The 21,730-nt window shown below is 38.0% G+C and overlaps 1 protein-coding gene across 1 annotated transcript in view; it reads left to right on the forward strand.

Annotated features, from left to right (window-relative positions):
* The window catches only part of LOC132556167 (voltage-dependent calcium channel gamma-5 subunit-like), an 89,855-nt gene extending 69,650 nt beyond the window's left edge, over positions 1–20,205 (forward strand). Inside the window, exons 2-5 of the mRNA XM_060220556.1 lie at positions 6,121–6,213; positions 6,753–6,893; positions 19,547–20,052; positions 20,140–20,205. Coding sequence (XP_060076539.1) covers positions 6,121–6,213; positions 6,753–6,893; positions 19,547–20,052; positions 20,140–20,205 — 806 coding nt within the window. The remainder of the gene's footprint in view (positions 1–6,120; positions 6,214–6,752; positions 6,894–19,546; positions 20,053–20,139) is intronic.
* The last annotated feature ends 1,525 nt before the right edge of the window (positions 20,206–21,730 follow it).

The following is a 21,730-nucleotide window of genomic DNA, read 5'->3' on the forward strand; positions in this document are numbered from 1 at the left end:
TATAGAAGTACATGTTACAATGGCAGATAAACTACTAACAGTATATACATCAGGTGTTTTAAGAAGCGAAGTAGATGGCTGTAAGCAATTTGTATCTCACAACAGAATGTACCAAAGTATATTGACATTGTATGTTTAAACAGCATAAGTATATAGACAACGTGTATTATACAACAGGAAACGAACTAAACACACCGTGTGTGACACAACAGGAAGTGTATATATATATAGTATGTGTGAACTCAAAGGAAACGAACTAAACACACCGTGTGTGACACCACAGGAAATGAACTGTATACACCGTGTGTTACACCACAGGAATTGTATATATACCGTATGTTACACCACAGGAAGTGTATATATATATATATATATATATACTGTGTGTGACACCAAAGGAAGTGTATATATATATACTGTGTGTGAACTCACTGGAAACGAACTAAACGCACCGTGTGTTACACCACAGGAAGTGTATATATATACCGTGTGTTACACCACAGAAAATGAAATGTATACACAGTGAACTGTGTGTGATATTGTAAAATATCATCTATATACACCGTGTGTGATTCCATTGGAAATTAACTATGTAAACCGTGTGCGATATCACAGATATTATTTTTATACGCTGTTTGTGATACCAAAGGAAATTAACTATATTCATCGTGTGTGATATAACAGGAGATGAACTTTATCCACTGTCTGTGATATTACAGGAAATGAACTTTATCCACTGTCTGTGATACTACAGGAAATGAATTATATATACTGTGTGCGATACCACAGGAAACGAACTTTATATACCGCGTGTGATACAACCTCAAATTTACGATATACAAAGTGTGTGATATAACCTAAATTTACTGTGTATAATTACAGGAAATGAACTGTATATACCGTTGTGATACCACAGGATACCACAGGAAATTTACGTTTGAATTTTACGTTTCAAGGGCTAGGAACTGTATATCCATATTAAATAAGAACATAAGTTGTATAGCTGTAAGTCTGGCAGATCACCTATATACGACGTGTGTGTTACAACAGAAACCAAACTAAAGATATACTGTTTGTATTTAAATCTAGCTACAAAGATGTCAGAAACTACTCCGGAAGTAATCCATATATTATGAATGGGACACAATGCAGACTAAATATTTCCAAATGGGGACACGTTCCTCTTTACCTACAAAATATTCGGATTCAGTTGTCAGAGTTTTGGAGTAAATAGGGCTCCCGTATTGTTTGCAGGAATCAATAAGTATAAAATTTACGGTAGGTTCAGACCTAGGGGACCAGTGCGAAGACATTTGGTCGTGGGCACAGTAGTGCTGCCTACAACAGGAACAACTTTACAGCCTCATCACATCTCGCCTGTCACGGCTCCCTCGAACCAACGACTCCCTCTGTCCTCGTTAACATGGAGTTGTCGTTAATGATGATGACGTCAGAAACTGCTGCGTGACTAGGTGTAGCATGTAACATGCCGGTTTTAAAAGACATATTTGGGTTAGAAACACATGTCACGTTGCCGAGAGTTCGTGCCATGTATGGTAAAACCGGGAGAAAACGGACGCTCTAGTGGAGAGTAGGCACGATCAATTCACCTACTCCACTACACAATGTCATCTCGCTCGCGAAGCATCATTTTATCTTTGAAGCACTCAGTTTCATTTAAGAAAATCATAGTAAATCAAGAGGGAATCTTGCTCGCTCACGCTTCATCTAGGACGGATTGATGGAAGTATTAACTACACTGTAACAGGACTGGCAGCCGTAATTCTGACAAACAACTCCTAGGTAGTTTGGGGTCAATATGCCTCCCGAGAAAGGTAATTGAAGATAGTGCAGGCCTCACGCTAACCCAGGGGAGACAAGTAGGGAGAGGAAACACTACTTTTATAATGCATCCGTATGTTTTGCTTGTCTGAAGAGAATTGTTGGCAGTTAATGTCCTCAGTATTTGTCTGTAAGGAGATATAAAGCACGGTCTACATAGGTACGTATTGGCCAGGCATCTCGCGTAATGACCTCACCAATATTCATAGCCTTATTGATGGTCAGCGATCACGACGTTTCCTGTCTATCTAGCCAGCCAGCCAACTTATATATACAAGGCGAATCGTGTCTCCTCGCACTGATGCAGCTAAAGGGAATGTCATTAATACCACTCGTCTAATGTCCTTGTTAAAATACCATAATACTGATTCGATTTAAATAACAACATTACTTGTATTACCGTTTTCCCTGTAGTGAACGCAGTTCCCTGTATTCTACTTCTTTAGGAGACTCCAGCTATTTATATAGTTTATATACAATTATACCAGAGTGCGATAAAACTTGAGACACATACACTGTTCGATTGCAAGAATAACCTTGCTGAACGTTTTGATATGCTGTGTGGAAGAAACAATTTTGCATTTAGGTTTCATAGTAAAGTAGTAGTCTCTCTCTCTCTGTCTCTGTCTCTCTGTGTCTCTCTATCCGTATTTTCTTCCAAGAAATATTTGAAACCATCACCGACGATTAAAAGTTAAAAACTTACCTTGAACCAGAGCCTAATAGAAAGATATAATTTTACAATGCGTTTTAACACTTATTTTGGACTAATGTTTTTGCAGGACGTTTTAAGTATTTGCACGGCACAGAAAGGTTCCATTTTCCCAACGACTAAATCGACAATTCGCAATACGTTTGGATAAACTTCCCGGGTTCACGCTGAGTCGAGGATGCGCGTTACCCTTCAATAATGTTTCAATGTTTTACTGTATCCATACACTGTACTACTGGATCGATATGCCTGTTACAACAAAACATATCAAATTACATTTGGTATTGTATGTACAATAAGGATACTGCATATTCACGCATTCGAGATGACTGTTATCCTTAGTAAAACGATTTTCCAATGAAGAGACCATTTTCGCTGGTCACCAGATTACATTAACGATGTTCTGTAAATCACGTATATGTACAGTGTCTATATTGGGTTCTTTGTTAATGTTGGTAACACAAACCCATTTCCGTGTTTGGTTTCCTAAATGTTACACATTGTACTTAAGTATTGCTTCTGAGTATTTTGTCTTAGTTTTACATCCCAAGGTAACCTATTACAATAAGTTATAATTACTTATTGTGAAGGTATCTTGTTATAATAATATTAATATTCAAAGCTGAAGGAGGACCGGTTGCTGGTTTTGTTCAAAAGAAATAAAGACATACTTTATCGAGGTTTTTTTTATGACTTCTGAAAAATAACTAAGCGAAGGAATTACCATACACAACAACGACAAGTATGTATGGTCTGTTTCTACTTCAATAAAAGAACCCACATGTGCTTTGTTCACAATAATAGTTGGGCCTTATTGCTATCACTTGTAGTAAAATACCGCGAATCCACACGTAAAACTGACGATTTCAGAAACATGTGGATCGTTATAAGCTATACCAGCTAATTGATGAGGTTCATAGAACACTTTTAAAATCAAATTATTACAACAATCGCGAACTAAATTTTTAGGTGTTTTAATTTCCGTTACTGTGTGAAGCGTCCTCCAGGTCACGGTTCACCGTATTAGCCAACCAAAAAGCGTTTAGTGTTAAATCCAACTGAGGTTTATTTTTTGGTTTGCACAACATTTGAAATGACGCCTTGTGAGAATTGAATAACACCCACCTGTTGCGATAGAAGCACGATTGAACAGTAATGTTTTTTCAAAGCCATCTTGTCAAAGGAGAAAAGGATTTAAAACGATGAAAAATGCATAAAAGCCAAGGCATTTATAGAGGTATTAGTTGTGATACCTAGTTTTAGTCGATTTATTTGCTGTTAGAAATATGTATTTGGTAATTATGCCGAAATGTTTTTCAATGTTTATATTTGGTTTTGTGCCTGTTCGGTTGGAAACTGTTGTGATAAGATAACGATATTCATATTAAGACTATAGCCATGAACTATGCTGAGATATAGAACTGGCCGAGAGAATCAACAAATGTCGCCTACAGAAATAAATTGAAATTTTATGTGTTTTGTCTTATCGATTTACGGTATGGAAAAAACTGTTACAAGTCCTACTGGCGGTTTATAAATCAAAATCATCAGAGCGTTTGCGTCATAATATGCTTTGATAAGTTAGAGGTATACAGAATGGTTGATTGTGCTAAAGCCTTGCATAACCAATAAGAGAGTAATTCTCTACTTCCTCGTGGTATGTTATGATTATTACGTGGATAGGTGAGACATAAACAGATAAATAAAATTGATATTGTTAGGAACAACCATAAAGGCACGTGTACGTGCGAACTTGTGATGACTATGCCGTTTCATTTATCAAGATTCAAGAATTCTTTTTATTTGCACCCGGACACTAAATTGTGAAACAAGAGGTCACAATAGCAAACAGTTTTGTTGAGATCATGGCGGAATGTTACATATACATTAATAAAGATATAAAATATAGTATCACTAGAGAGCTTAATTCTCCAAAACCAGGCGAGATGCTCATTGAAACATTTCACAAAGCCATGTTGTCTTGGACACCTTCTCCAGATAACTGATAACAATAATTAGCCAAGTGAGTCTGTGTACCAAACATACAGTTAACAATCCTTTGAATTAACTCCTTTCAGGATGCAATTTATAGAAATTTAGTTTTAATTTTCTCCTATTTATTCGTATCTCGAGATTTTCACACCCAAATAAATAATGATATTCGTCTCTACTACAATTTCTACAAAATGAATATATCCTATCTTCTCTGTTATCATTAAAAACATGTACCTGTTTCAACAGGAAGCTACAAATTTGAATTTATTTATTTGCACAAAATATATCTATTTTTGGTCGTTATGGTTATCTCATTTACATAATTTTTAAATAATTTAAATATTGTTGTCTGCATACAGTGTACAATGAATAACTTCAAAGTACCATGTACTCCTGACTCAATTCATAGGACAGCCAGTTTACTATTATCGCCTATAAATGTTTCTTAGTTATTAAGGTACAGTGAATATAAAAAAGGCAATAACTTCTCGCCTTTCGCCTTGTTTTAAAACCATATTACAAAGGAGCATGCCAGACATCCCCTGACCAATCTTAACACTCTTTCTTTTTACTATGATAAAGATTATAACTTTATATATAAAGAGAATCTGGTACAATACCAGTATCTAGTGTAATGTAAACTTTATATATAAAGAGAATCTGGTACAATACCAGTATCTAGTGTAATGTAAACTTTATATATAAAGAGAATCTGGTACAATACCAGTATCTAATGTAATGTAAACTTTATATATAAAGAGAATCTGGTACAATACCAGTATCTAATGTAATGTAAACTTTATATATAAAGAGAATCTGGTACAATACCAGTATCTAGTATAATGTTAAGAAACTTTATATAAAAAGGAAAAAATTTACAAGTGGTAAGTTTTTATTATATTCATCCATAATTCTATGCCACGTGATTATTTATAACGTAGTTTATTCATTACCCTTTCACAACTTTTTAATCCTTAATTTCACAATTTAGCGCACCACCATATACCTCATGGTTATTAAAACCTGGTGTAACAAACTCATCATTATCCTGTGACCCATTAGTACTAAGATGTTTAAAATAGTTGTACAGCTGTTATATACGCTTGATATTTTTTCTACTTTATTGACTATCCTCCCTGAATGCTTTATCGTCACACGTTGGAAATTTTCGAAGCTCTTTCGCAGTATTCCCTTGATAATCTCAGAAGGATCTATTTACTTCTTTTCTATACTCTTTACTCACTTTCTTTAAATTCTTAGATTTCGTAAACCTATGATACGCCTTCTAAACGTTTTTCTTCCTTTTGTGTGTGTGTATAAACCAGGGTTTATTGGTAAACCCATACATATCACAGTTTCAATACGAGATGTAAAACAGACCTAACAAACCGGTGAATTTTGGACAGTCTGAATTTTCAATTAGTGATGCAGGATGAATAAAATACATGCTCAAAGACTTAAAATATAAGCTACATTTTGCTCGTCAAATGCTCACCACTTTGGTCGCCAAAATACAGCATATATGAACATGGTGATATTTCAAAACAATAACTGTTTTTATCTTTTTGCAGGTAAGCCGATTAACCACATGAACTGTGAGTACATCCGGTATTTTACAATGAATGACGACAGGGATGGATTGCCTCAGACAGACGCTATACTGTGTACGTAGCCAATTATATTGATGACGTCATCACATAGAATGATAACAAATTATTGTTTCAGGAACAACACAAGTCTTGTTTTTGAAGATTATATAAACTATTTTAAATGTCCAGAAAAATCTCACACTGTAAATCGACAGACAATCCTAAGGATATGTGTTCTCGGTGTTTATGTTTGTGACTGTCGTTTAGAGACCTGAGTGGATCAACATCAGGATCGAATGTAAACCCTGAATTCATGTTTAAATTTCGAAAATATTTGATTAAATGTGCACAACAATGACTATTTGGTGACGTAGTTACTTGTGTTTCCTCGTTAGTGTACTTTGAAATCTACTTAAAACATGAATAAACCTTCCAATATGTTCTATAATTCTGTACGTGTCATTAGTATCATTTCCTATTTGACTCGCTCCTAGTTTGTCCTAGATCTAAAATGTGTTCGATCTGTTTGACTGGTTCACTGAATAAAGACGAAAAAGATTTCAGAGATGTAAGATACCAATGTGTCATTAATCCACCTTTCACTTTATTTACAGTAACGATGAGAAGATCCACATGGTTTCCACTAGCAAGTCTCCTTATTCTATTGATAGGAACTATTATATGTTTCGTTGGTCATTGCAATTCAGGAAGAAAAAACCTTACCTTTGTCTGTGGAATTTTATTTGTACTAGCAGGTATGTATACTGAAACGCCAGTACTCGTTAAATACTATTTCTGTTCATATATTATCACCAGTGTAGTTGTAGTAGTAGTAGAAATTCGGCATTTTACAGCGATAATACTATCAATGTTTGTGTGCCTTCCGATTATTTGTTGATGTAAAACGATAAATGCGAATGACAGGTTTACAAAAATCTTGCAGTTGAAATATTCAAACAAGTTAAGAGTCAAATTGTATTCAAATAAATTAATAATGGATCATGTAACACATTCAACATTACTATTTTGGAACAGATTGCGAATGGATTATTTAAACAAGTTGTGAATTAAGGTATAACAGTATGTAATTCAAGAGAAAGTTTCTATAACCTTAAGGATACCGTTTTAGTTGTAAGAGTATGTACTTGTTATTGAAGGCATACCTAAAAAACCGTGGCTGAAATTACCCGATATTTTACAAAATTGTAAACGTGTTAAAAACATTAAGCGATTAAAAATGTTGTGTGGTTACATGTAGTTCATTTGATGGTAAACGTGCAATATTTAGAGGAAACCAAGTGACTTTTTTTCACTAAATTATCTTGATGTGAGAATTTGCTAAAGACAAGCTCTCCCAACCGTTTTCGACCAAACCAACCAAATGTCTTCGCAATCGTACCTGTCTGTAGAGAAAGCGAACACAAAACCATTATAGTACTTGAAAGGGCCAAAGAAACTTTTACACGGTATCTTACAGTGATTATATATGTTGTATCGGTAGATATTATCGTGTTTGAGATCAGAGGACGAGTAGAAGTTATCTCAAGTTTTCCATTAGTTTAGTTTTATTTGAAAATGTTCCCACAACCACAATATTATAAGTAGAAGTTGCCTCCATCTCCCTAACAGTTCCAGTGCTATTTGAGATTTTCTCCTAAATACACATATATGAATAGGAATATCTACAAGTTCCTAGTAGAGAAATGTAGATATCTAGTCCGTTGTCCATTATTTGGTAGTACAAACAGAAACCTTCGTATTGACACCAAAATACAGTCATACTTGGTACCTTTTATCCTACTAATAGCATTAGAAAGCATCCCCGTAGCCAAGAGAAGGTTTTAATTACTTTCCCCAGTAAACAAGGACACCTTTGTCTCCAAAAATCTACAAGTACTAAATTATCCTTTACCAGTACCAGTATTATATTGTCCTAACAAACCCACCAGTACCAGTGGTATATTGGCCTAACAAACCCACCAGTACCAGTGGTATATTGGCCTAACAAACCCACAAGTACCAGTGGTATATTGTTCTAACAAACCCACCAGTACCAATGGTATATTGTCCTAACAAACCCACCAGTACGAGTTGTATATTGTCCTAAAAAACCCACCATTATCAGTAGCATGTTGTCCTAACAAACCCACCAGTACCAGTAGCATATTGTCCTAACAAATCCACCAGTACCTGTGGTATATTGTCCTAACAAACCCGCCAGTACCAGTAGTACATTGTCCTAACAAACCCACCAGTACCAGTAGTATATTGCCCTAACATACCCACCAGTACCAGTAGTATATTGTTCTAACAAACCCACCAGTACCAGTAGTATATTGTCCTAACAAACCCACCAGTACCAGTAGTATATTGTCCTAACAAATCCACCAGTACCAGTAGTATATTGTCCTAATAAACCCACCAGTACCGGTACTATATTGTCCTAACAAACCCACAGAACGGTAGTATATTGTTCTAACAAACCCACCAGTACCAGTAGTATATTGTCCTAACAAACCCAGCAGCACCTGTCGTATATCGTCCTAACAAACCCACCAGTACCAGTAGTATATTGTCCTAATAAACCCACCAGTACAAGTAGCATGTTCTCCTAAGAAACCCACCGGTATCAGTGGTATATTGTCCTAACATACCCATCAGTACCAGAAGCATATTGTCCTAACAAACCCCACCAGTAGCATATTGTCCTAACAAATCCACCAGTACTTGTAGTAAATTGTCCTAACAAACCCACCAGTACCAGCAGTATATTGTCCTGACAAACCCACCAGTACCAGTAGTATATTGTCCTGCCAAACCCACCAGCACAAGTAGCATGTTGTCCTAAGAAACCCACCTGTACCAGTGGTATATTGTCCTAACAAACCTACCAGTGCCAATGGTATATTGTCCAAATAAACCCACCAGTACGAGTAGTTTATTGTCCTAAAAAACCCACAAGTACCAGTAGCATATTGTCCTAACAAATCCACCAGTACCTGTGGTATATTGTCCTAACAAACCCACCGGTACCAGTAGTATATTCTCCTAACAAACCAACCAGTACCAGTAGTATATTGTCCTAACAAACCCACCAGTACCATTAGTATATTGTCCTGACAAACCCATCATTACCAGTACCATGTTGTCCTAAGAAACCCATCAGTACCAATGATGTATTGTCCTAACAAACCCACCAGTACCAGTAATATATTGTCCTAACAAACCCAACCAATACCAGTAGTAAATTGTCCTAACAAACCCACCAGTACCAGTGATATATTGTCCTAAAAAAACACCAGTACCAGTGGTATATTGTTTTAACAAACCCAACAAGTACCAGTAGTACATTGTCCTAAAAACCCCACCGGTAGTATATTGTCCTAACATACCCACCAGTACCAGTAGTATATTGTCCTAACAAACCCAGCAGCACCTGTCGTATATCGTCTTAACAAACCCACCAGTACCAGTGGTATATTGTCCTAATAAACCCACCAGTACCAGTAGCATGTTCTCCTAAGAAACCCACCGGTATCAGTGGTATATTGTCCTAACATACCCATCAGTACCAGAAGCATATTGTCCTAACAAACCCCACCAGTAGCATATTGTCCTAACAAATCCACCAGTACTTGTAGTAAATTGTCCTAACAAACCCACCAGTACCAGTAGTATATTGTCCTGACAAACCCACCAGTACCAGTAGTATATTGTCCTGACAAACCCACCAGCACCAGTAGCATGTTGTCCTAAGAAACCCACCGGTACCAGTGGTATATTGTCCTAATAAACCCACCAGTACCAATGGTATATTGTCCTAATAAACCCACCAGTACGAGTAGTATATTGTCCTAAAAAACCCACAAGTACCAGTAGCATATTGTCCTAACAAATCCACCAGTACCAGTGGTAAATTGTCCTAACAAATCCACCGGTACCTGTGGTATATTGTCCTAACAAACCCACCCGTACAAGTAGTATATTGTCCTAATAAACCCCACCAGTAGTATATTGTCCCAACAAAAACACCAGTACCAGTGGTGTATTGTCCTAACAATCCAACCAATAGTATATTGTCCTAATAAACCCCACCAGTAGTATATTGTCCCAACAAAAACACCAGTTCCAGTGGTATATTGTCCTAACAAACCCACCAGTACCAATGGTATATTGTTCTAACAAACCCACAAGAAGTATATTGTCCTAACAAACCCACCAGTACCAGTGGTATATTGTCCTAACAAATCCACCATTACCAGTAGCAAATTGTACTAACAAACCCACCAGTACCAGTAATATATTGTCCTAACAAAATCACCAGTAGTATATTGTCCTAGCAAACCCACCAGTACCAATAGTATATTGTCCTAACAAACCCACTAGTAGTACATTGTCCTAACAAACCTACCAATACTAGCAGTATTTTGTTTTAGCAAACCCAACCAGTACCAGTAGCATAATGTTCTAACAATCCCACCATTAGTACTTTTTCCTAACAAACCCTACCGGTAGTATATTGTCTTAACATACCCACCAGTACCAGTAGCATATTGTCCTAACAAACCCAACCAATACCAGTAGTATATTATCCTAACTATCCCATCAGTAGTGCATTGTCCTAACAACCACACCGGTAGTATATTGTCCTAACATACCCACCAGTCCCTGTAGTATATTGTCTCAACAAACCAAACCAATACCAGTAGTATATTGTCCTAACAAACCCACCAGTACTAGTGGTATATTGTCCTCAAAAACCCACCAGTACCAGTAGCATGTTCTCCTAACAAACCCACCAGTACCAGTAGTATATTGTCCTAACACACCCACCAGTACCAGTGGTATATTGTCCTAACAAACTCACCAGTAATAGTAGTACATTGTCCTAACCATTCCACCACTACCAGTAGCATATTGTCCTAACAAATCCAACAGTACCAGTAGTATATTGTCCTGACAAACCCATCATTACCAGTGGTATATTGTCCTAACAAACCCAGCAGTAACAGCAGCACATTGTCCTAACAAACCCACCAGTACCTGTAGTACATTGTCCTAACAAACCCACCAGTACCACTAGTATATTATACTGACAAACCCATCATTACCAGGAGCATGTTGTCCTAACAAATCCACCAGTACCTGTAGTACATTGTCCTAACAAACACACCAGCACCAGTAGTATATTGTCATAACAAACCCACCAGTACCAGTAGCACATTGTCCTAACAAACCCCACCAGTAATTTATTGTCCTGACAAACCCACCATTACCAGTAGCATGTTGTCCTAACAACCCACCAGTAACTGTAGTACATTGTCCTAACAAACTCACCAGTAATAGTAGTACATTGTCCTAACCATTCCACCAGTACCAGTAGTATATTGTAATGACAAACCCACCAATACCAGTAGCAAGTTGTCCTAAAAAAACCCACCTGTACCAGTATTATATCTTCCTAACAATCCCAACCAATACCAGTAGCATATTGTCCTAACAAACCCACCGAACAGTTGTATATTGTTTTAACAAACCGACCAGTATCAGTAGTATATTGTCCTAACAAACCCACCATTAGTATGTTGTCCTAACAAATCCACCAGTACCAGTAGTATATTGTCGTAACAGATCCACCAATACCAGTAGTATATTGTCCTAACAAACCCAACAGTACCTGTAGTATATTGTCTTAACAAACCCACCAGTACCAGTAGTATATTGTCCTAACAAACCCACCAGTACCTGTAGTATATTGTCGTAACAAATCCATCATTACCAGTAGTATATTGTCCTAACAAACCCATCAGTACCAGTAGTATATTGTCCTAACAAACCCACCTGTACCTGTAGTACATTGTCCTAAAAACAAACCAGCACCAGTAGTATATTGTCCTAACAAACCCACCAGTACCAGTAGCATATTATCCTAACAAACCCCACCAGTAGTATATTGTCCTAATAAACTCACCAGTACCAGTAGCATATTGTACTAACAAACCCACCAGTGCCAGTGGTATATTGTCCTAACAAACCCACCAGTAACAGTAGTACATTGTCCTAACAAACCCACCAGTATCAGTTATATATTGTCCTAACAAACCCACCAGTACCAGTGGTATATTGTTCTAACAAACCCACCAGTACCAGTAGTATATTGTCCTGACAAACCCATCATTACCAGTAGCATGTTGTCCTAACAAACCCACCATTACCAGGGTATATTGTCCTAACAAACCCACCAGTACCAGTAGTACATTGTCCTAACAAACCCACCAGTACCAGTGGTATATTGTCCTAACAAACTCACCAGTAATAGCAGTACATTGTCCTAACCATTCCACCACTACCAGTAGCACATTGTCCAAACAAACCCACCAGTACCAGTAGTATATTGTCCTGACAAACCCATCATTACCAGTGGTATATTGTCCTAACAAACCCACAAGTAACAGTAGTACATTGTCCTAACAAACCCACCAGTACCTGTAGTACATTGTCCTAACAAACCCACCAGTACCACTAGTATATTGTCCTGACAAACCCATCATTACCAGGAGCATGTTGTCCTAACAAACCCATCAGTAACAGTAGTACATTGTCCTAACAAACAAACCAGTACCTGTAGAATATTGTCCTAACAAACCCACCTGTTCCATTAGTATATTGTCCTAACAAACCCACCAGTACCAGTGGTATATTGTCCTAACAAACCCACCAGTAACAGTAGTACATTGTCCTAACAAACCCACCAGTACCTGTAGTACATTTCCTAACAAACACACCAGTACCAGAAGTACATTGTCCTAACCATTCCACCACTACCAGTAGTACATTGTCCTAACAAACCCACAAATGGTATATTGTCAGAAGAAACCCACCAGTACCAGTAGTATATTGTCCTAACAAACCCACCAGTACCAGTAGTATATTGTCCTAACAAACCCACCAGTACCTGTAGCACATTGTCCTAACAAACCCACCAGTACCAGTAGTATATTGTCCTGACAAACCCATCATTACCAGTGTACATTGTCCTAACAAACCCACCAGTACCTCTAGTACATTGTCCTAACAAACCTACCAGTACCAGTAGTATATTGTCCTGACAAACCCATCATTACCAGGAGCATGTTGTCCTAACAAACCCACCAGTACCTGTAGTACATTGTTCTAACAAACCCACCAGTACCTGTAGCATATTGTCCTAACAAGCCCTACCTGTAGTATATTGTCTTAACAAACCCACCAGTACCAGTGGTATATTGTCCTAACAAACCCACCAGTAACAGTGGTATATTGTCCTAACAAACCCACCAGTACCAGCAGTGCATTATCCTAACAAACCAGTACCTGTAGAATATTGTCCTAACAAACCCACCTGTTCCATTAGTATATTGTCCTAACAAACCCACCAGTACCATTGGTATATTTTTTCTAACAAACCCACCAGTAGTATATTGTCCTAGCAAACCCACCAGTACCAATAGTATATTGTCCTAACAAACCCACCAGTACTAGTAGTATATTGTCCTAGAAATCCCATCAGTAGTACATTGTCCTAACAACCACACCGGTAGTATATTGTCTTAACATACCCACCAGTACCAGTAGTATATTGTTCCAACAAACCCAACCAATACCAGTAGTATATTGTCCTAACAAACCCACCAGGACCAATGGTATATTGTCCTAACACACCGACCAGTACCAGTGGTATATTGTCCTAAGAAACCCACCAGTACCTGTAGTATATTGTCCTAACAAACCCATCAGTACCAGTGGTATATTGTCCTAACAAACCCACCAGTACCAGTGGTATATTGTCCTAACAAACCCACCAGTACCAGTAGTATATCGTGCTAACAAACCAAACCAATAGCAGTGGTATATTGTTCTAACAAACCCACCAGTACAAGTAGTATATTGTCATAACAAAACCACCATAACCAGTAGCATATTGTCCTAAGAAAACCCCCAGTACCAGTAGTATATTGTCCTACAAAACCCATCAGTATCAGTAGTATATTGTCCTAACAAACCAACCGAACAGTAGTACATTGTCCTAACAAACCCACCGGTACCTGTAGTATATTGTCTTAACAAACCCACCAGTACCAGTGGTATATTGTCCTAACAAACCCACCAGTAATAGTAGTACATTGTTCTAACAAACCCACCAGTACCTGCAGTATATTGTCCTAACAAACCCACCAGTACCAGTGGTATATTGTCCTAACAAACCCACCAGTAACAGTAGTACATTGTCCTAACCATTCCACCACTACCAGTAGTACATTGTCCTAACAAACCCACAAATGGTATATTGTCAGAAGAAACCCACCAGTACCAGTAGTATATTGTCCTAACAAACCCACCAGTACCTGTAGCACATTGTCCTAACAAATCCACCAGTACCAGTAGTATATTGTCCTGACAAACCCATCATTACCACTGGTACATTGTCCTAACAAACCCACCAGTACCTGTAGCACATTGTCCTAACAAATCCACCAGTACCAGTAGTATATTGTCCTGACAAACCCACCAGTACCAGTAGTACATTGTCCTAACAAACACACCAGCACCAGTAGTATATTGTCATAACAAACCCACCATTACCAGTAGCATATTGTCCTAACAAACCCTACCAGTAGTATATTGTCCTAACAAACCCACCAGTACCAGTAGCATATTGTAGTAACAAACCCACCAGTGCCATTGGTATATTGTCCTAACAAACCCACCAGTACCAATGGTAGATTTTCCTCACAAATCCAGCAGTACCAATGGTATATTGCTCTAACAAACCCACCAGTAGCATATTGTCCTAACAAACCCGACAGTACTAGTAGTATAATGTCCTAACAAACCCACAAGTAGTATATTGTCCTAACAGACCCACCAGTAGTATATTGTCCTAAAAAAAACCACTAGTACTAGTGGTATATTGTCCTAACAAACCCATCAGTACCAGGGGTATATTGTCCTAATAAACCCACCAGTAGCATATTGTCCTAACAAACCCGAAAATACCACTGGTATATTGTCCTAACAAACCGACTTGTAGTATATTGTCCTAAAATGCCCGCCAGTACCAGTAGTATATTGTCCTAACAAACCCACCAGTACCAGTAGTATATTGTCCTAACCATTCCACCAGTACCAGTAGTATATTGTCCTACCAAACCCACCAGTACAAGTAGTATATTGTCATAACAAAACCACAATAACCAGTAGCATATTGTCCTAAGAAAACCCCCAGTACCAGTAGTATATTGTCCTACAAAACCCATCAGTATCAGTAGTATATTGTCCTAACAAACCAACCGAACAGTAGTACATTGTCCTAACAAACCCACCAGTACCTGTAGTAAATTGTCTTAACAAACCCACCAGTACCAGTGGTATATTGTCCTAACAAACCCACCAGTAACAGTAGTACATTGTCCTAATAAACCCACCAGTACCTGCAGTATATTGTCCTAACAAACCCACCAATACCAGTGGTATATTGTCCTAACAAACCCACCAGTAACAGTAGTACATTGTCCTAACCATTCCACCACTACCAGTAGTACATTGTCCTAACAAACCCACAAATGGTATATTGTCAGAAGAAACCCACCAGTACCAGTAGTATATTGTCCTAACAAACCCACCAGTACCAGTAGTATATTGTCCTAACAAACCCACCAGTACTTGTAGCACATTGTCCTAACAAATCCACCAGTACCAGTAGTATATTGTCCTGACAAACCCATCATTACCAGTGGTACATTGTCCTAACAAACCCACCAGTACCAGTAGTACATTGTCCTGACAAACCCATCATTACCAGGAGCATGTTGTCCTAACAAACCCACCAGTACCTGTAGTACATTGTCCTAACAAACAAACCAGCACCAGTAGTATATTGTCATTACAAACCCACCATTACCAGTAGCATATTGTCCTAACAAACCCTACCAGTAGTATATTGTCCTAACAAACCCACCAGTACCAGTAGCATATTGTAGTAACAAACCCACCAGTGCCAGTGGTATATTGTCCTAACAAACCCACCAGTACCAATGGTAGATTTTCCTCACAAATCCAGCAGTACCAGTGGTATATTGCTCTAACAAACCCACCAGTAGCATATTGTCCTAACAAACCCGACAATACTAGTAGTATATTGTCCTAACAAACCCACAAGTAGTATATTGTCCTAACAGACCCACCAGTAGTATATAATCCTAAAAAAAAACCACTAGTACTAGTGGTATATTGTCCTAACAAACCCCAAAATACCACTGGTATATTGTCCTAACAAACCGATTTGTAGTATATTGTCCTAAAATGCCCGCCAGTACCAGTAGATTATTGTCCTAACAAACCAACCATTACCAGTAGTATATTGTCCTAACAATCCCAACAGTACCAGTAGCATATTGTCCTAACAAACCCACCAGTACCAGTAACATATTGTCCTAAAAATCCCACCAGTAGCAGTAGCATATTGTCCTAATAACCCCACCAGTAGCAGTAGTATATTGTCCTAATAAACCCACCAGTAGCATATTGTTCTAACATAACTGACAGTACCACTAGTATATTGTCCTAAAAAAGCCCACTTGTAGTATATTGTCCTAACAATCCCAACAGTACCAGTAGCATATTGTCCTAACAAACCCACCAGTACCAGTAACATATTGTCCTAAAAATCCCACCAGTAGCAGTAGCATATTGTCCTAATAACCCCACCAGTAGCAGTAGTATATTGTCCTAATAAACCCACCAGTAGCATATTGTCCTAACGTAACTGACAGTACCACTAGTATATTGTCCTAAAAAACCCACTTGTAGTATATTGTCCTAACAATCCCAACAGTACCAGTAGCATATTGTCCTAACAAACCCACCAGTACCAGTAACATATTGTCCTAAAAATCCTACCAGTAGCAGTAGCATATTGTCCTAATAACCCCACCAGTAGCAGTAGTATATTGTCCTAATAAACCCACCAGTAGCATATTGTCCTAACGTAACTGACAGTACCACTAGTGTATTGTCCTAAAAAACCCACTTGTAGTATATTGTCCTAACAATCCCAACAGTACCAGTAGCATATTGTCCTAACAAACCCACCAGTTCCAGTGGTATATTGTCCTAACAAACCCACCAGTACCAGTAGTATATTGTCCTGACAAACCCAGCAGTACCAGTAGCATATTTTCCTTATATTTCCACTAGCACAAGGAGAAATCGTCCCCATAGCATCGCTAAAACTAGTGAAAATGGTACCCATAACACAACTGGTACAATCAGACATTAGAATGTGTCTGGTAGTGTTAGACATTGCCTCTAGAATCTCCCTGGTACTTGTAGAAAATCTCCATATTTTTACCATTCCTACTACAGACACTGTCTCTAGGATTATAGCACGTGCCTTGTGGCCGCGACTCCTGATGTCAAGTCTTCAAACCAATGCACCAGGGTGACCTCTCCCCCGCACTCCGCCGGTCTCCATCACACCGCGGCAAACACAATCCTAGCTAACTCCAAAATCCACCAAAGCTGTTAATTTATTCATTGATTTTTGTTTGAGCGCAGGTCCCTTTTCCAAATCGAATAAGAAAACTATTTATGAAGGGCTATATTAAGAAAGATGTTTTAAACGTTTGATAGTGGATCAGGCTTCTGAATATTAAGTATCTCTATAGCATCAGTCGTAAAGACACATTGCTTTTCCTAGTGCACCGCAGTGACATAACGCTGGATAGCTAGGAAAACAAGGCTCTAGTACAGAATTGTGACACATTCTGGAGAGACAGAAACACGCATGCGTGGCTCCAATTCATAGCTGTGACACAAGCTGAGGGCAAATGTAAACACGCATACACTGTTCAGTGTAATCATTTGACACATGCGAAGGGGAAATGTAAACACGCATGCGCTGTTATTGTGACATCTTAGGATGAAGAGACAGGTTGATATACACGGCAGTTCTCGTCAGGAGCAGACTGCACAGAACATTCTTTTATTCTGAGCAGTTGAGCTATTAATCAAAGGAGAAGCAGATGGATTGTTTCCTTTGCTGAGTTGAACTATTTTGTTTACCGGAGCAGTTGAATGGTTGTAGAATGGTTTTAAAAAATGTTCAGTGGTAATATTGTTTTCAGAATCCGTTTAAAGAAAAGATTGAGTGACAGTGTTATGATTAATGAAATAGTTAAATGGCTGTGTTATGATTAATGAACGAGTTAAATGACGGTGTTATGATTAATGAACTAGTTAAATGGCTGTGTTATGATTAATGAACTAGTTAAATGGCGGTGTTATGATTAATGAACTAGTTAAATGGCGGTGTTATGATTAATGACGGTGTTATGATTAATGAATTAGTTAAATGGCGGTGTTATGATTAATGAACTAGTTAAATGGCGGTGTTATGATTAATGAACTAGTTAAATGACGGTGTTATGATTAATGAACTAGTTAAATGGCGGTGTTATGATTAATGAACTAGTTAAATGGCGGTGTTATGATTAATGAACTAGTTAAATGACGGTGTTATGATTAATGAACGAGTTAAATGGCGGTGTTATGATTAATGAACTAGTTAAATGGCGGTGTTATGATTAATGAACTAGTTAAATGGCGGTGTTATGATTAATGAACTAGTTAAATGGCGGTGTTATGATTAATGAACTAGTTAAATGACGGTGTTATGATTAATGAACTAGTTAAATGGCTGTGTTATGATTAATGAACTAGTTAAATGGCTTTGTTATGATTAATGGAATAGTTAAATGGCGGTGTTTGGTTAATGAATCAATCAAATGAGTATGTTATGATTAGTAAAATGGCTATGCTATGGTTAATGTAAAAGTTAAATGGCGGTGTTCTGATTAACAAAATAGTTCAATGTCAGTGCTATGATTAATAAAATAGTGACATCGGGATGTTTTGATTAATGAAATAGATAAAGGATGTGTTATGATTAATGAAATAGATAAAGGCTGTGTTATGATCAATGAAATAGTTAAATGACTATGTTATGATGGATGAAATAAAAAATGGCGGTGTTATGATCAATGAAATAGTTAAATGACTGTGTTATGATAGTTGAAATAGTTAACTGGCTGTGTTATGATCAATGAAATAGTTACATGACGATCCTACAAGTGAACTAGTAAAATGGCGGTGTTATGATTTATGAAATATCTATCCGTCTGAATCTAATAGAAAGCATTTATTAGATTAAAGCTAGATTGTAGTTACCCCAAAATTACCTTTTTCTCTCTGTATCATAGCGAAAGTTTGAAATGTCCTTGAAAGTTTGATGTTATTAATTTCCCTTCAACTTGAATGCAAAATGTTATAAACTGTAATCAATTTCTATACGTATCTTCCTTTGTTTCAGGTTTGTGTACGCTTGTTGGAATTATACTTTACATAGGCAGCATTACAGAGGAGGTTGGGAATAAAGGCAAAGGCAACTCCATGGAAGATCCAAAATTTAAATATTTTTACGGATCGTCATTTATGATGGCTGTTTCGTCGTTTGCATTGACAGAGTTGTCGGGTGTATTTTCTGTGTACCTGTATATAACGCGCTATAAACACTCACAACGAAAGAAACTGCAGCAAATGTTAAAGAGCGAACAAAACGATAGAGGAAATAGATGGCGTTATAGGAAATCTCCGTCTCAGTCACGAGATCGGTCACAGTCCCGGGACCGCTCCGGCGATCCTTCTCTCAGTCGCTCCGAGAGTTATTACACCTACACACCAATATCGGAAACTACTTCTCATGAACTTTCTAATTATACATTTCCCAGAGAGGTTTCCGGCAATACCATATCAACGACTGTAGATACCCATGCTCCACGTGACCATGCATCACGTGACCATGCACAACGTGATCATATACCACGCGATCACATACCACGTGACTATCTACCACGTGATCACCTACCACGGGATCATCTACCACGTGACCATTATCCACGTGACCACAGCCAGCGTGACCATATACCTGTGCCAACAGATACGTATATGCGACGGACAACCCCTGTATAACATTTCAGGGGTAATATGAGGTATACCTCATATCTAACGTATGAAGGGTAATATGAAATATACCCAGTATTTAATGTTTAAGGGAAGATATGAGGTATACCCCGTATACGAGAAAAGCATATATGCTAAAAAGTGATCTGCGGCAAAGAAGATGGTGAAAGTATATACGTGAGAATGTATCAATTTATAATCCATTCATCAAATCATACATGTCTACGGCCTTACTGGATAAGTAGCGAGTGGTCCTAAATGTGTGTGATTGCATGAAAAGGTTGTATATGTGTTATACAGTCCGCTGTGTTCAATCTTAGTATGCAATTCATATATGGCATGGGTTGTACACATGTGTTGGCGGACATTTGAGAATTTTTGACTGTTAGTATACGTAGACCTAGATTAAATCCTTCTTTGCCAAGAATGAAGAGACAACGGATTAGGGTGGTATACCCTGGATGTTCTGACGTATTACGTCGTTAATGATGACGTGGTTATCTGAGACTTTGATGGCCCGACCTTGTTCGACAACTACGGTATCATTTGCAGAGAGTGGTAGTGGTTTCGTAAAGCTAGCGCCACAAGGGACGATTATATTGGTACCATGATCCCGCAGGACGGCGCGGTACCATAGGCATTGTGCATATTTTTCTGCTGAAGATCCGTACCATGAATGTGTCCCAGAGTTTGTAAAGGATCGGCCCGGTACCATGGTGTGAAGATTCGTTATAGTGATGGCCCTCTTAAAGGCATTGTATTGAAGACCTTGTTTGACGTACGGATGGTAGATATGTTGCAGACCAGCTCTAAAAGCAGCTGGTAAACACGCTGTATATCAGATCTAGAGACGAAATGGTAGACGTTGCAGAATTGTCTGGAGATGGGATGGGAGAGACATGTTGCATTTCTTACGTAGAGAGGAGATGGTAGAAGACATATTGAAGAATCGTGTGGAGATGGTATTGTAGACATATTGCAGATATAAAGTGGGCCAAAGACAATGATAAACTTTTGAATTAAGGACTGGGTGGTTAACATATAAGAAAAAGTTGGTGGAAAGAACGGACGTGGTTTGTTGTATGACATAGATAAGTTTGTGGGACGAACTTGTGTGATGCAGATTTGTTGGTGGGACGAGCTAGAATGATACAGATTTGTTAGTGGGACGAACTTGTATGATGCAGATTTGTTGCTGGGACGAGCTTGAATGTTACATATTTGTGAATGAGACAGGCTTGTGTGATACAGATTTGTTGGTAGGCCGAGCTTGTATGATACAGATTTGTTGCTGGGACGAGCTTGAATGATACATATTTGTGAATGAGACGGGCTTGTATGATACAGATTTGTTGGTGGGACGAGCTTGTATTATACAGATTTGTTGGTGGGACGAGCTTGTATGATACAAATTCGTTGATGAGACAAGTTTGTATAATAAAGATTTGTTGGTGGGACGAATATAGAAGAGCACCCATATCTGTCCACGGCAAAATGAAAAAAAAATGAAACGTATTTATTTTGAATATAATAT

This window comes from Ylistrum balloti, unplaced genomic scaffold (genome assembly GCF_031769215.1).
Source record: "Ylistrum balloti isolate Yb309-2 unplaced genomic scaffold, AGI_CSIRO_Ybal_v1 Utg370552, whole genome shotgun sequence".
NCBI lineage: Eukaryota > Metazoa > Mollusca > Bivalvia > Pectinida > Pectinidae > Ylistrum > Ylistrum balloti.